General features: G+C 55.6%; 1 protein-coding gene across 1 annotated transcript in view; it reads right to left on the bottom strand.

Moving 5' to 3' along the window:
• Positions 1 to 1,062: 1,062 nt before the first annotated feature.
• GRAP (GRB2 related adaptor protein) overlaps positions 1,063 to 15,937 on the bottom strand; it is a 30,208-nt gene continuing 15,333 nt past the window's right edge. Inside the window, exons 4-6 of the mRNA XM_037493813.1 lie at positions 12,386 to 12,508; positions 3,179 to 3,347; positions 1,063 to 1,286 (exon numbers count right to left, since the gene is read on the bottom strand). Of these exons, the coding sequence (XP_037349710.1) occupies positions 1,101 to 1,286; positions 3,179 to 3,347; positions 12,386 to 12,508 (478 nt within the window). The 3' untranslated portion in view covers positions 1,063 to 1,100. The remainder of the gene's footprint in view (positions 1,287 to 3,178; positions 3,348 to 12,385; positions 12,509 to 15,937) is intronic.

The raw sequence follows: 15,937 nt of genomic DNA, 5'->3' as shown, positions 1-15,937 counted from the left end.
GCTTCCAGCTCCGGGGAGCCTTCTCTCCTCTCCTCCCTGCTTACCACCTATTCCAGCATCAGCCTGGCATTTAGAGACCTTTCTGAGTCCCCTTCACTCCTCCTGCTTCCACAGGTGCCCTGGCTCTGGGCAGGCACTATTTAGTACTCCCCGCTGGGTGCACATCCAAGTGAACACCTTGTCTTTCCTTAAGTGGGGTTCTCACCTGCACTGCCCTCCCTGCTCTGAGTGCTGCTGGACCTCCTGAATTTCACACCTGGTCTACAGTTCCCCCAGGCTCCCTAGGGTCCTGGTCTGGGGAGAACCTGGGCCTGAACAAACCAGAATAGGGCTCTCCAGGGCCTGCTGCGCATGGCTTGTCCACCATGTGAGCCCACAGAAAGGAGTAACTGCCTCCATGTCTTTCATCACTGTGCACCCCTTCTTCAGGTCCAGGGTCTCCAACCTCCCCAAAGTGTCTGTGGTAGTGCCAGGATGTTGGACACACAGGTGAAGCCCAAAGTAGTGGGCTTAGGAAGGCCAGTGTCTCCCTGATGTCAGTCCAGTGAGGCCAGGTCAAGAAGTGTGCGGCCCCCTTTCCTGTCCCTCAGGACTAAGCTGCTTCCCCAATAGCTAGAACAACTCCAGGGCCTTTTGCGGAAACAGCAGGCGGGTCCAGGGATGGTCAACCCAAGGTCAACCACCTGCCAAGCCAACAGTTCTGGCTTGAGTTCCCAGTGGGGGGAACTTAGGAGGCCCCAACACTTCCAGAGGCAGGGCCCACTGGCAGGGGGAATAGGCAGGCCCCTGCTGGCCTGACCCATGACGTTATACAGCTGATGTCCAATGGGAAGAGGCCAGCAGGAGAGCCCTAGGACTTCCTTCTGCTGGGTGAGCACTGGATACCATGGTGGATTTGGGGTGCTGGGGCGCTGGCCCAGTTAGTGTAAAGCAATGGAAGCCCCAGGCTGTGGGAGCCATGTTCCAGTCCTCGGCCCCCTGTGAGCACTGTGGGACCCGGGAAAGGAGTATCCATGTCTTCTTTCTGAATCTCAGTGTCTTGGAAACCCGCCCATGGCTGGGTGGTCTGTTGGCTCTGTTCCCCCTGGACCCCACTCCAGTCACAGCTGTACCGGCTGGACATAGCTCCGTGGGAAGAAGCCAACACGTCCACACAACTGGCCCCGCCACCAGTAGGGGTTCTGGTCTTCCAGAACCTGGATGATGGCCCCTCGGCGGAAGCTGAGCTGCTTGGGATCTTGGGCGGAGAAGTCAAACTGGGCCTGGGCAAAGTAGGCCTGGGGTGTCTGCAAGGGGAAGAGGTGGTTAGTGGGGCCCCTTCAGGAGCCCTGAGATCAGGCTCTCCCTGACAACTCCCCAACAAGAGTGATTTGCTGCAGGTCAGGAGGGGTCTTCCAGAACACTTGCCTCCAAGTCCGGAGGGGTGGCCTCCCCACCCGTGGGCCTCTTCTGCCCCGCCCCATGTCTGCCGCACATCTGCGATGCCAGTGTCCTGTGCCCCAGCTTGGGCCATAGGGCTGGCTGGTGGGTCAGGGCACCTGAGACCTGCTCCTTGGTTGGGACTTGGGTTAGGTCCCTGCTCCTCTGGGGACCTGAGTCTGCAGCAGCCGTGATACCTTTTGACTCCAGGCCCTGGAACCACAGGAATAGGCCTCATCAGCAGGACACTGTTGTGTACCAAGAGCAGAGCTTACTTTTTTTGCCAGGCTTGCAGGAGAGAAAGTTGCTTGGAGCTGCTCCCAGCAAAGGTCTGGGTTCCAGGCCCCTAAGGTGACCTTGGGTGTATCCCTACCCTTTTGTGGGGCCTGGTTTCTCCTCCCTCGAAGGACAGCTGGACGGGAGCTCTCTGTGGGCACGTCAGCCTGGCGCCATGGCAATGATGCCCAGCACCCTGGCCCTGCCTGCCCCACCGGGATCTCTGCTCAGAGCCTGCGGAATCTTATCCGGCACGGTGATAGGATCAGCGGACAAGCTGTAATTAGCGGTTCTCTGCCCAGGAAGGAGGAGGCGGCATGGGTCCCAGGGGACTGAGCCAGATCTGGAGTCACCCCACAGCATAGATGACCCCAGGGCATAGGTCAGGGCAAAGAAGTGGGCATAGGGGAGAATCAAGTCGCCCTCCCTGCAAAACCCCCCAGCTCCATCTAAGGTCAGAATTGGCCCAGGCAGCAAGGGGGAGGGAACAGAAGTCTGGGAGTTCCAGGCCCAGCTGGGGAGAAGAGTTCTTTAGAGCTGACAGCTGACCTCTGCCCCCAGAGACAGGCTGAGGAGGCTCAGCTTCCTGGCTGGACAGGGGTGTACTGGTCGGGTGTCTGGAAGCACTGTGTGACTCTGATGATATATCACATCCCAAAGCCCAGCTAGGAATCAGCAGCTTTTAAGGCCACATATGACAAGGCCACAGGGTCTAGGAGCAGGACAGGACTGAGTTTCTCAGCCCCTTCCCCAGACCTTAACCATGGCCATGTTCCCCTTACCCTCTGCAGCGTCCAAGTTCATCTGGGCTGTCCCAGGGTCCTGACCTGTAGCCCCAGGTCTTGCCAATAGTCCTCTCCCAAGGAAAACAACACATTGGGGCTCTTTTAATAACCCCATTGACGGATATCGTCACCCTAATGAGAGTGAGAGCTGGTGCTCGGGGCCCTTGATGAAAGGGCTGACTGGCAAATTGCTGTTATTGTGAGGACCAGGGGGTGAGGACACAGACCCTCCCTCACACCCTGTGCCTGGCCAACCTCACCCATGAATGCTCATTTTGCCCCACACCCCACCCAAGGCCAGCTCCTCGGGAGCAGAGACCAGAACAGGGCCTCCTGGCAGGTGGCCTCAAATGAGTCATTTCACTCCCTGATCCTCAGTGTCCCCCATGTACAATGGGGGTGCTGAGGCTCACAGCATACAGGGCTTGGCTTGGCGGCTCTCAGAAGGCCTGTGTGCTCTGCATGGCTCTGGGAGCTAAGAACAGGCAGACCTGGATGCTTTTGGTTTCTTTCTTTCTTTTCCTTCCCACCCCTGCTAGTCTCCTGGCAGCACCACACAAACAGAACTATAGAGCCTGGTCTGGACCCCTTCTCCTGTGACTTGGGACTGCCAGGGAAGGAAGGGAGGCCAGTCCATTCCCGGTGGCATTGCTCCCACCAAGAGCCGGACCGCCAGCCTCTGCCTCCTGCCCGCCTACCTTGAGCAGGGGCGCCTCGTCACACAGGTAGATCTCCCGCTTCTTGGCGATGGTCGTGGTGCGGTAGAAGTCAACCAGCTCGTTGAGGGAGTTGAACTTCTTTTCCCATAGGTAGTACTTCCCTGAGGCCTCACGCAGCACCTTGAAGTGCTGGACCTGGTCCCCGTAGCTAGGGAAGAAAACCCATGGTCACTTCAGACAAGCCCATCTGACTGGGCCCCATCCCAGCCAGGAGTAGCCCAGGCCCTCCCTTCTCACCACTACCTGTAACCAGGCCCTTCTCGCTCTAGTGAGACCTGGAGTAGGAGAAGGTGCAGGTTGCACAGGGAGGTTCCAGACCTCACTGACCAGCTCCATGTAAGACCCAGTGCATCTCCCCTGGCAGTAGAGTATGGACTTAAGGGTGTAAAGTCCTGGACCAGGCCATTTTCCTGCTGTGTGATCTTAGACAAATCATTTAAAGTCTCTGAACCACACATTTCCTCATAAAGATAGCAACTCCCTTCTGGATAAGTGCTCAGAATATGCTGGTTATGGTTTGTTGGCAGCATTTAAATAGCTCCTCTGGGAGACTGGTGATCAGACAGCATCTCCTGTCACATCTCTTCAATATCCCTCTCAGCCTTGACATTCTCCTCCCTCCCTTCACCGCTCTGAGCCTTCACAGTCCCTTGGGGAGTGGGTCCTAAGATCATCCTGACACCACATAAAAGCTGCCAGGGTGAGAGGAACCCAGGCTTGTTGGAGGCTTTGTGTCCTCCTCTCCCTTCCCCTCAAGAAACTTCTCTGGCTCCCCATTGGCCTCAGAACAAAATCTTAACACGTCAGACTCAAAATCTGACTTACTCCATGTTCAATGTTGTTTTTTTCTCTGCTCTCTGATGCAATCTGAGCTCTTCTTTCTCATTTCTTAGCTTGCGCCTAGACTTCCAACGCACTATCCCCAAATCCTCCCAAGAGCCTCTAGCCCAACTGAGGAGACAGCCTGCCTCTTCCAAACTGGCCAGCAGGGCAGAGCCTTTTCTGGCTGGTTCTGGGCAGAGGCATCTGTCTGGGGCCCTCCCACCTGTGGTGTGTCCCACCCCAGGACAGGCCATGCAGGTGGTGCCACATGGGTAGGGACAATAAGCAGCATGGTTCTCCTCCCTGCTGCAGGGGTGGCTGGGCCTGTCTCATGACGTGAGAGTTGCAAGTCAGCTCTTTGTATTGTGGGGAAACCGAGACCCAAGTGACAGCAAGAAAGGGCTGGGGCCTATCTGAGCTCATGAATGTCAAATGCCACTCTATCATGCTCCCCAGTTGAGTGCCCATTTTAAACAATTACAAATAATAATTATTCCAATTGTGATACAGATGATGTCCCAGATCTGTCGTCCCAAGCCCGGTCCTACTCTGACATGTCGCTACCCAAGCTGTGTCCCTGGGAGAGCCTTCCTCTCTTGTCCTCTGCCTGGCCAGATTGCAGTCCCCTGTCCCATGCTTACGGTCAATCACCTGGCGTACACCTTAGCCGGCCTTTCTAGGACTGGGGAGAGCAAGGCCTGGGCTCGCCAGACCAGGCTGGCAGCCCTGAGGAGAACACAGAACAGCTCAGCTCCCAATCAGAAAGAAACCAGTTTAGGAACCAGCCTGTGGTGGATTGTCCTGTCCAGGAGGCTGGTGGAGCTGAGAACTGCTTGTTGGGGCTGGTGGGCCTGGCAGGCATGTGTGTTGAAGGCATTAGGGTGGCCATTGGGAGGGAGATGTGCCCTTGGCCTCCTGAGTCATGGGCTGTGTTCTTACTTTGGGGCTAAATGAACCAAACACTGTTCCAGAGACCTGGCATTTAAAAAAAAAAAAAAAAGAGAGAAAGTAAAAAAAAGCACCACCAGGGTTCCAAATTTAAATCAAGCTCAACAATTTTTGGACGAAATGTGTTTGTAAGCCAGGGTTTGTCTGGGGCCTGCAGTCCAGGTTCTTCTGAGGACTGGGTGTCTGTCATCCCTGGCTGCTCGGGTCTCCTGCTCTCTCTGCTCCATCCCTGTCTGTAGTTCACTTCCTCCACCTGTCAGCCCTGGGGCTGCTGTGCTGCTTTATTAAAGGTTTAAGAGAAAAGACTGAAGATAAAGATTTGCTCACGGTAACCATCCTCTGGTCTGAGTGAGTGAGTGACTGTGCGCACGTGTGTGTGCGTGTGTGTGTGTGTGTGTGCTTGGTGTAGGGGCAAAGTGGGATCCCCCACCCTCCCTGAATCAAAGGGTCCAAACCACACAGAACCTGTCTCTCATTTTCAAACACACCTTCAGTTCTTTGCGTATACTATTTAGTTCATATTTTTCTTGAGTCAAACTCTTACTCATGCTTCAAGGCCAAGGTAAAATGACCCACCCTCTAAGAGCTGTCAGACGCCCTATGTCAGAGTCAGGGGTCCCCTTAGGTCCCTTAGCCCCTGTACAGCCTTCTCATAACCTGAAGCACATAATGGCTTGTGTACCAGACACTGAAGAGGCAGGGAGTCAGGATTGGGCCCCAAGGGCCTCTGGATGGGAGAGGCAGGACTCAGGGAATAGCGCACCAGGTCCCCAGCCTTACGTACTCATCTGATGCTGTGTTCTGGAAACCCTCTCCTTGGCACCTCTGAGCTGGTAGTCCAGTCCTCCAGATGTCCTGGCCAGAAATAGGCCCTGCACCCTCCTGAGACACATCTAGCTCTCAGGGCACTTAGCTCAAAAAGGAGCCAGTTTCCCCCATGAGAACTGAGGCCTCAAAATGCCCGAGGCTCTGTGACCAGATGGAGCAATGCTCCCTGAACCCAATACAAAGCCGCTCGTGTGATGTCAGCAAGCATTGTTCCCAGGTGACTAAGCCGCTTGTGCTGCCGCCTGGGGGACATGTGTGTCTGTGTTTCTGGGCTGGAGAGGAGGGTGGGCAGGCAGGCTGCACCTCCCGTCCAGCCTGACCTGCTGCAATGTCCTCAGCTTGATGGTCTGCAGTGGCCATGTCCCTGCAGCCCCTGGAGCTTTGCCTGGGGACAAGTCTCATGAGCCACAGAGGGAGGTGACCAATGGCTGGGGAGGCCAGAGACCAAGAAACAGGGGACCCCAGCAGCTGCTTGTCTGGGTCACCTGATGCAGGGGCAGAAAGCCCTGACTAGGTGTCGGCCTGAGGAGAAACCTGGTGTCCCGAGGCCCCTGTCCTCTGGATAAGGGGCAGGCAAGATGCAGTAGGTTTGAAAAAGACCTCAGCCCCAAATGACCACAACTTTGAACATTTTGGTGTTTGAAAGTTATCCACAGTCGCTTGCATCCAGAATAAAAGCATTCCCTGGTCATATACGAGGGGCAGAGAGTAGAGACAGGGGAGAAGATGTGGTAAAGCACCAAGGGGCCTAGGAATTCCAGGACCTTCCAACTTGAGAATTCTCAAATCCGGGAAGCTGGTATGTTCTGACTTTTGCATGGCACACAGTACATGCTCAGTGCCTAGTAGGTCTCGTCCCTTCTCCCTCCTCATCCAAACTTCCTGTTTTGGTGTGGATAGCAGGGTCCAGCTAGGAGGGGCCTGCCCAGGCCACAGGCTGCCCAGCTGCCTGTGTTGCTGCATGTGACCTGGGCGTGGCTCTTCCTGCTGAGCCGGCTGCTGGCCTGATGTCGAAGGGACCACACCTGTCTGACGCCAGGCAGGCCTTCTCCATCTGAAGACCCCATGGGCTCGACTCCTGGGTAGTCGATCTCTCTCTTGGCCAGTCAGCGGGGCGCTACTAGCTATGGCTGGCTGCCTTTTGAGCCCTGGCCTCCCCAAGCCCATGGCTCTCCCCAGGAATGCCTTTTCCCTTTCCTCTGCCTGGTCTTGGCCTGAGCCACCCTTTAAAGCCTGGGTGCAGCCTTGAGACATCTGAGAACCTCTTAGACCATGGGTTGCCCTCTGGGGACTCTCGAATCTGGACCCCCCCCCACTCCCAGGTCAGGAGAACTAAAGGGCATGCAGGGGAAACCAGGCCTGGGTCTGGATAACCCCCAAACTTGGAGAAAAGGCTTGTGAGTAGATAATCTGCTAAGTGAGCCCCCTGGGCTGGAGGGAAGGTGGCTAAGACGGGGTCTGAGGGTGCATATTGCCAGAAGAGGGGGCATGTGGAGCTGGTCGATGGCAGTGGGCAGTGCCGGGGCACACATACATGTGTGTGCATGTGTGTACCTATCCGTGAATGCATCTGTGCATGCATGTATCTGTGCGCCTGTCTCTCTGTGCAGGTGTGTGTCTTGTGTGTGCCTGTGTGTCTATGTCCTGGTCTGCATGTGTCAGAGGTCTGCCTCCATGGTGTCTGGGTGCATGTGTCACTGTGGGAGTGACTGTGCATAGGTTTTTCCCTCTGAGCAGTCCATGGGGGGCCCAATGGGGACCAGGATGAGCCAGCCCTGGGCTGTCAGAAAAGCCCCAAGGATCTGTGAGCACCAGGCAGTCCTGTGCAGCTGGTTTTTCTGGCCTGGTGGCAGCAGCAGCAGAGGTGACAGTGGCAGCCCAGGGAGGATAAACAAGGCTGGGTGAAACCAGACTGCCCCTGCCAGGGTCTATGGGAGCCCCTGGTAGGAGCCTGGGTGCTGACTGCCTGGGGGTGATCTTCATTAGGCGTGGACCTTGCCCGGTCTGTGAAAAGGAGAGTGGGGAGTGGAATACTTGTGTGGGAGCAGGCAGGACTCAACCTGACTATGGAAGGGGCTTGTGGGGATAGACTCCTGAATGGCCTGGGGTACAGGGAAGGCAGGTGGAAGGGCGGTCTGGGTCTGCCAGGGCACCAGTTCTGTTTCCTTGCTGTGTGACCTTGGACAGTTATTGCACCTCTCTGAGTTTTGGTTTCCTTACCTGCTAATTGGACTTCCAGGGTTCACTTCCTCCCTGTCTTTGCATGCATCAAGTATCTCTCAACCCGAACTGGCATTCCCACCTCCCTGCTTCATTTGTAACCCAGTAGAAGGTTGACATCTAAAGGACAGGGAGCTTTGTCCTATTTTGCTTGTGGCTGAACCCTAAGCACCTGGGACAGAGCCTGGCACACAGTAGGCTTTCAGTGCCTGGAGGCACAGAGCAAACACGGGTGCATTGCCTCCAGTTACCTCTGGCCTGAACGGAAGCAAAACACCAGACTGGAGAACAAGTGGTCATTGACGACTTCTACAATAGCCAGGATCGGAGTGGTCCCCGGCCCCAGCATCGCAGCCTAGCCCTGGCTCCCAGCCCACTGGCCACCAGCTCAGACGTGCTCCTGGAGGGACAGTGGGACAGCCCTTTGTAAACTCATAAAGGGCAGCCAGCCGTGGCCACCAGCGTTCTTTGAGGCCCATAAACCCCACCTCTGACAGCTTTATGGGGCTTGGCATGAGCGTGTGGGAGATGCCACGCGTTGTGGGGTCAGAGTCCTCAAGAGTCAAGGCAGTGAGGGTGGAATCATGTGAATCTGTGCAGCCATCCACAGGATGGCTGTCGGTCACTGGACTTCCAACACCCAGAGTTACTGTGGCCACGTCAGAGATGCCAAGGGAGATTGCTGGGATCCTGAGGTTGCCTGGCAGGTCCATAGCAGAGCCAGGGTGAGAAATGAATTCCCCACTGCCCCCTGCCATTGCCCCTTTTCCATATGCCCTGGATTCACAGGGCCAGGAGTAGGGTCCCTAGCCCCTGGTCCCTTCCCCCATAGCATGGTGTGGCCCTTTGAGGGTTAATATAATGATAATTACTCCAAATGTCATTTATTGAGCACTTACTACTTGCAAGGCACTTTACATAGATGTTCACTTTAGATGGGAAACAGGCTCAGAGGGTAACATACCCAGGGTTATTAGTTATATAGAAGTTATATAGTAGTTATCAGAGCTGAGCTTCCTGCTTGAAAGTCCACACTCCCAGCCACATATACTCTATGAGTTTCAGTTTCTCACTCTGACCGCTGCCTCCAAGGGCCACTAAAGGACACAACCAAAAGATGATGGACCCTGGAGAGTGGAGCAGGATCCAGGAGCCCTGGCCCAGCTGGAGTAAAACAAAAGGTCCATGACGCCACCTGCTGGTGCTGTACGTAACTCATACTCAGGGGAGCCCCGGAAGCTCCTGAGGATTCTACCCTTGGAGGACTTGGCTGGGATGCCTTGGAAGAGGAGCTCAGGGACTTGTGCCAAGATTTCTCTGACTTCAGCAGACCCCTTTTCAGGATGACACAGGTGTTGACCCCTCTGCTCAGGAACTGCTCACTAGCCCTGTCCACTTCCTCTCCTGATCAGAAACTGTTGCTGTCTGAACCCACCCTCACTGCATGCGCTGCTCCCTGAGCCTGGCACACCCACCCCTCTCCTTGTGCACCAAACTCCTACTCACATTTCAGGGCCCCGCTCAGATGTCAGTACCTTCATCATGTGGGATGTTCGCTGTCACTGAACTTTTCTTCTTCACTCATCATGGAGCTCCTTGGACCAGGCCCTGTTTACTTCCCCACCACACTCCTTGGGTTTGACTCCTCTCCCTGCCCTACCCTGTGCAATTCAAACTCGCAGTAGGTTGAATTGTTTGGGTTTGAACCTGTGCTGTGCCAGAGGACTGCATTTACAGAGAGATGCCAGCAGAGGGCAGTGCATCAAGGCCCAGGGATCTGTTAGTGGAGCTGGAGAGGAGATAATGATTGGTGAAGGCCAAACGCCTCCAAAGCTCAGGCTCCAGAACCCACCCAGTGACTTCCATAGTTCCCTGATTTTCTGGGTGGTCTTGGGCTTTGGGCTAGTGCTGGGGTCGCTGAAAGCCAGACAAGTCTGCCTGGGTAGCGCCATTCCCAGGGGATAAGCAGGCCCGGGACTGCCAGCACTTGGAAAACTGCCACATCCTGCTTTTGTAGGGACACACGGTGGGAAGTGGGGACTGGACTAGGGAGGCATGGTAGGGTGTGCCAAGATGGGGGGGCTCCAGATGCCCAAAACCATCCCAGGAAGGGGGGGCCAGAGCCCGCAGGACCTCCACCCTGCATCCCGCACCGCCAACACACACACATTGATGGTGCTCCTATTTTTAAGATAGGCTTAAAAATAAAGGCTCAGAGAGGACAAGAGGATTCCTGCCCCTGAGAGTACCAATCTGTTCTCAAGGGAAAAGGGAAGTGAAAAAGCCAACGGCTGGCTACATACTTGGGGGATCAGGTGAGGGCTGGGTGTGGCTGTGACCACTCAGGATGTTGGATCCTTTCACTCCTGCCCCCAGAGCCTTCCTCTTCTTGGTGGTCAGTCCCACATGGGTGCCTCTAGGTCCAGACGGGGAGATCACCCCTTCTCAGGGCGCAGTGGATGGGCCCATTACACACCATGATGAGCTCTTTACCGCAATAGACCTGTGAACACTGCACAAGGTCCCCTTGAGCCTGACTCAGCCAGGAAGGCATCCACTAAGGACACTTTTCTGCAAACAGGAACCCTCAAGTATGGCTGCATGAAGACCTCACGACTCTTTCTCTGCGTCTGTGGCACTCTCCTGATCCCAGCACCCTATCAAACATGCTTCCTTGCACCCAGTCCCAGTGTTAACCATCAGAAAGGTCCCGTGTCTCTTCATCCTTTGGAAAATCATCAAGCCACTGACTGTGAGTCAGCCTGGCACTAGCAAGATGAGCACCTTGGCAGAGCCACTCAGCATACTCTGCCCCAGTGTCCACTGCTACCCCTTTCTTCCAGCTGGCAACTCTGCCACCCAACATTAGCCCTTAGTGACAGTAAAAGCTGGCACAGCAAGCACCTCCTCTGTGCAGGCTCCATGCCTGCAGCAGCCCTGAGAGTTGGTATTGCAAACTGCCCCCACTTCACAGACCAGGCCCACGCCACCTCCAGGACCCAGCCACCCTGTCCCTTCAGCCTCCACCAAAGTCCTAGGTGCAGTCACCTCTTGCCTGGTTCCTTGTAGGCCTCCCGGGTGCCACACTTATCCCTCCACCCTCCTTCTCCCTCACAACCGCCAGAGGTATCGGCTAAAAAAGAATCCAGTCACATCTCTCCCTACTCAAGACCCTCCAGGGCTCCCTGTTGCTCTGAGAGGAAACCCCACCTTGTCAGGATCTGTCTAGACTGTGACTAGAACTCCCACGGCTCTGTTCCGGTCATACCTCCCCACTCCCCTGTGGGCTTCCATGTCCCTCAAGCACAACACCGCTCTCTCCACCCAGAAGTCCCCCTCTCAGGCTCTCAGGTCCTCATTTCCAGGGACCCAGGCAGCCTCCACCAGTGGGTCAGATCTTTGCTCAGATGCATCCTCCAAGAAGTCTTCCTTGACTACGTTGGCTCCTGCTATATTTGTTTCCTTGTTCACTAGCTCCCCCACTAAGACATAACCCACAAGGCAACTTTGCGTTTTTCACTACAATTTCCCAATCCCTAGAATATCCTGGCACGTAGCTCAATCAAGATCCCTTGAATTTACGCATCTAGAACTTACTGTTCTGAGCACTGGGAATAGGAAGGGCAGAGACCAGACAGGGGCTAGATCCTTCATTCCCCACCCCTATTCCTGCCCTTGCCTTCCTGCCTGGACTGAGGAATCATTTGCCTCAGTTATGACCTTTGAGACTGGGTTCTATGCTGCCCGGAGATGCTGCCCTGTTCACAAAGCCTGACGTGCCCATCGCTGCCGCTTGCTTCAGTGCCAAGTATATTCTAAATGCTCTTAAATATATCGACTCTTTCTTTCCATGCAGTAAACCATTTTACGTGTGAGGAACAGGCGCAGAGAAGATAAGTGACTCACCCAGGGTCACACAGCCAGGAAGTAGCAGAACCAGAACCAGAATCCAAGCAGTATCAATAGTATTGCCACATGCTGGGACCCTGGACACATTCCAGAACACATCCTGGAAACCAACCCTGGGTGTCCTGGTGCTCTCCTGCTCCCAGACTCCCCTACCACGTCAACTGCTAACATCCTTCTTCCTCCCATGATGATGAATCTTTAATGGTCCTTACTAGTCATTCAGTGATATCCCTCAGCCTGGCCTTCAAGGCCTTGCAGTCAGTCAAAGCCTGCTTCTCAGGTACCCACTGCTGCTCTGGCCTCGCTTGGCCTGCACGTCACACCCAGACCCCTAGAGGGCCACAAGCCTTCAGGGGTTTCCTCAACCTGCTCCATCTATGGGGATGCCATTCCCTCCACCTCCCCCCACCCCTACCTCCCTCCAAGGTTCCTCTTTACTCTTCATGGGTCAAAACTCACTTCACGGAGACTGAGAACTCTCCAGGGGAGCTCTCACTCTCCCGGATCAGGAAGGCTCCCAGGTGGTTCCTCTTCTTCAGGATCTCTTCAGCCAGCTGCCGGGAAATCCTGCCTGAGTACCACCTGCAGAGAGTGGGGAACAGTGAAGACACCGTGAAGGCTGGGTCACCCCACCCTGGGCCTGGCATTCAGCACCGTTGCTCCTCATAGCAGTCCCAAGATGCCGGAGACATGATGGCACCCCTTGGACAGATAGGGGAGCCTAAGGTGCAGAGAGGTGACATACTTCACCTGTTATGGCAGGCGGGGCCTGGGGCTTAATCCCAGCATTCTGGCTCCTGAGCCCAAGCCTTTCTCACTGCAGGAGGCAAACCCGTCCCCTTATGAAAACAGAAAAATCAAACCCCAATGAACCTCAAAGCAGCCAACTTCAGATGGGCGTTTCCATTTTAGATGGTAGGTTTTGAGAAGTCAAAAAATGCAAAAACAGATGACCCATGAAGAGTAATACAGTAGCAGCCCAGATCTGGTGAGAAAGGGCCACTCCCTGGACCCATTTCACAGATGCACAGACTGAGGCCAGCAGGGTTTTTACTCATGGGCACAAGTCCCTTTTCCTGCTGATCAAACAGAACTGGGTGACAGAAGTTGCCTGGTAAATGCTTAGGCTCTTGCAAGTTGTACCCCACCGCCAGAACCTGGGCAGGGGAGTGGGGAGCTTCTCTTTTGGCCCTGTGCATCTTGCTGGTTGACTCCAGGTAGCCCCTGACCTCTTTGGGCCTGGCCCACCCTGAAGGGCCATGTTTTTGACTGGCTTCCTGGCCCCAGTGCATTAGCCTAGTTTTGGCTCCTTTACTATTCAGATGGGGAAACTGAGGCCAGGAGTGGCCAGAGACCCATGGTGGACCATAACTAACTGAGGATGGGGTCAGAGCCCCAGGCTCTGTGCTGTATCCCTTCCCTCCTTCAGCAAGGGCTTCCTGAGACCGAGCTTGGCCCTAGGGAAGTGAGGAGGGGGGGTGGATGTGAGTTAGGGCTTTTCCCGTTGTCTCAGGGTATTGATTGGTCCTCAAAGCTGAGAGCAGAGGGAGTAAAGTACAGAGGCAGATGCTGGGGTGTCCTGCCCAGATCCCTGCTCCCACTCCACTGGGTGCTGCCTACCCAGTCAAACGCCTGTTCTTCTGCCCCAGGACTTTTCTGCCGACAGACATATGTGGCTTGTGTGCAGAGTGGGCTGAGTCCCTAGAACATTCTCAAGTGACGTCTGAGGGGAGCAGGTGGATAAACACTAGCTCCCTACCCCACCATGGAACCGCTCTGGGGTGTCTGTTCTGAATCTCCTCATTTCTCCAAACAGTAGAACTGCAGCCACAGCTTTGTCAGTAACACACCCCCACTGGCTCCTTCCCTGTCTGTGTCCCTAAATAAAGCCTTGTCCTCACAGCATGTCTCAAGCTTCTAGGAGGCCCACAGCCCCAGAAGTAAGAGTCTGTTGCTGCCCCCAGACTAGAGGGGGGGCCTGGGCCCCCTCACGGTGAGTTCCTTAGGAGAGGAGGAGGTGACGGTGGTTGTTGAGTGTGGGGGCTCAAGGCAACCACCCGGAGAGCTAGCTGGTGTCTACAGAGTTTAGGGGTCCTAACTGGAGGCCTAGAATCCAGAAGCTAGGGGCTCAGGAGGACAGGGAAGAGAGCCCCCACCCAGAAGCCCCCAGCAGGACACAGGTGCAGGGCCCAAGTGGGTGTTTCCTGAGGGCCTGGTGTCTCCAAAGAACCCACAAAACCCTATAGAAGGCGTCAGTGTGTGGGCGGTTGTCACCCTCAAAGGATGTCGCAGCCACACCCTTCAAGGAGGCCTGCCCTGCCCCCACCAGGGGAAGGCAGTGTTGAGCTTGGGTGGCTTGAAGGGTGGGTGGCAGGAGAAGCTAGCATTTCCTGATGCCCCCAGAACCCACCTCTGTCTACCACACCAGTGTCACTCTCTTTGTGACCCCTTGTGGTTCCCCATTTTGCTGATGTGCCCACAGAGGGGCAGGGATCCTCTTGAGGTTGCATGGTAAGTCCCTGGCCTTGGACTCTCCTTGGCCCCAAGGCTGTTCTTATAGGGTTCCCCACCACCTCTCCTGATGAGCATGGCCTGGAGTCCACATCACTCCCCACGAAAAACCCGTTCTGCCTCTTGTCAGCTGTGTGGATCTGGACAAGCCACTCGACCTCTTTATGCCTCTGTTTCCTGTCCACAAGAGATGACAGTGGTACCTGGGGCCCTTGCGAGAAATGGCCAGATTGTTGTTGCAAGCAGGTGTTTGCTGCTGTTTCTGTCTGAAGGGTTCATGCCCCTCCTCCCACATAGCACTTGGCTAGGCCTGCCTTCTGCCCTCTCTAGCGAACTTCTATTCTAACCTCCAGATGCAGTGGACCATGCCTTCCTTTGTATGGCCTCTGGCCACGTGGCTGGGTGATGAATCCCACTCTGGTGGCACCTGGTCAGCCTCATGCCTCCCCAGTGGCCCCCTAGGCCAGTAGGGGTGGCAGTGGGTGTTTAGGGATGGGGTGGGCCTGGTGTAGGCACAAGGCCTTCTGGGACCCCAGCCTGCCCCCTGCCCACCATCCTGGGGACTAGATGGGCTGACTCACAGACTGAGCTGGAGTTTCCCCACTACTATTTTGGGGCCAGAGTGGGTGCTGAGGTTTGCCAAGAACACACCTGGGCATGGTGTCATGCAGGTTGGTTGGGGCCTGATCCCCACCCTGCCCTCTCCCAGGTATAAGTGGCAAGAGGTAACCCCAGGGATCCCAGGGACATCAGAGACTGGCTCTGCATGGCTCCCTGGAGTAGTCTTGCCTCAACCGGTGTCACTGCCTTGCCTAGCGCCGCCATCTTTTGTCGATTTTTCTGCTCCCCCAAGCAAATGGAAGTTCCTCAGGGCTATTCCTCAGTTGTAGGCCGTCCAGCTTTCTGACTTTTGCCAGCCCATTTTCTCCACTTGTAGTCCTCTCTCAGACCTGCTAGCTCATGGTGGTCTGTCCCATCTTGTTCTGGCTGTTGGCTTTAAGATACTGGGGTGTCTGGTGCCAGCTGTGGCCCCGGCTGGGCTGATGGAAAGACTGCAAGGCCAGAGAGGGCAGATGCCCACAAAGGGGAATAAACCCCTCGACACCCAGAGTTTGGCCTTGTGCCAGTCCTGAGTCACACGGTCCAGAGGGACACTGCAGGGGCTGGAACCCAGGGATGGGGACTCGTGGAAGACGCTGGGGGTGCCTGGGGTAGTTGCGACCCTGAATGGGAAGGGACCTCGCCCAGTACAGGAAGCCAGAGGTGGCTTCCTTGGAAATAACTCAAAGACAGATAAAGAGGAAATACCCTCCACACTCCACCCTGGGCCTGCCCCTCCCTCCTCTTCCACCCTGTAGTCACATAGGCATCATGGCTCCCAGTCTGCCCCCTCTAGCCTCCTGGCCCTGTCACCCACCTCTACATCTGACTGAGAACATCCTCTGCTCCATGGCTTCCTACCCTGGGCATGGCACGTAAGGCTTTCCTGCCAGTCCCGCT

This window comes from Talpa occidentalis, unplaced genomic scaffold, assembly GCF_014898055.3.
Source record: "Talpa occidentalis isolate TD23 unplaced genomic scaffold, MPIMG_talOcc4v2.1 talOcc4.7, whole genome shotgun sequence".
NCBI lineage: Eukaryota > Metazoa > Chordata > Mammalia > Eulipotyphla > Talpidae > Talpa > Talpa occidentalis.
This window is presented reverse-complemented; position numbering and strand designations above follow the sequence as displayed.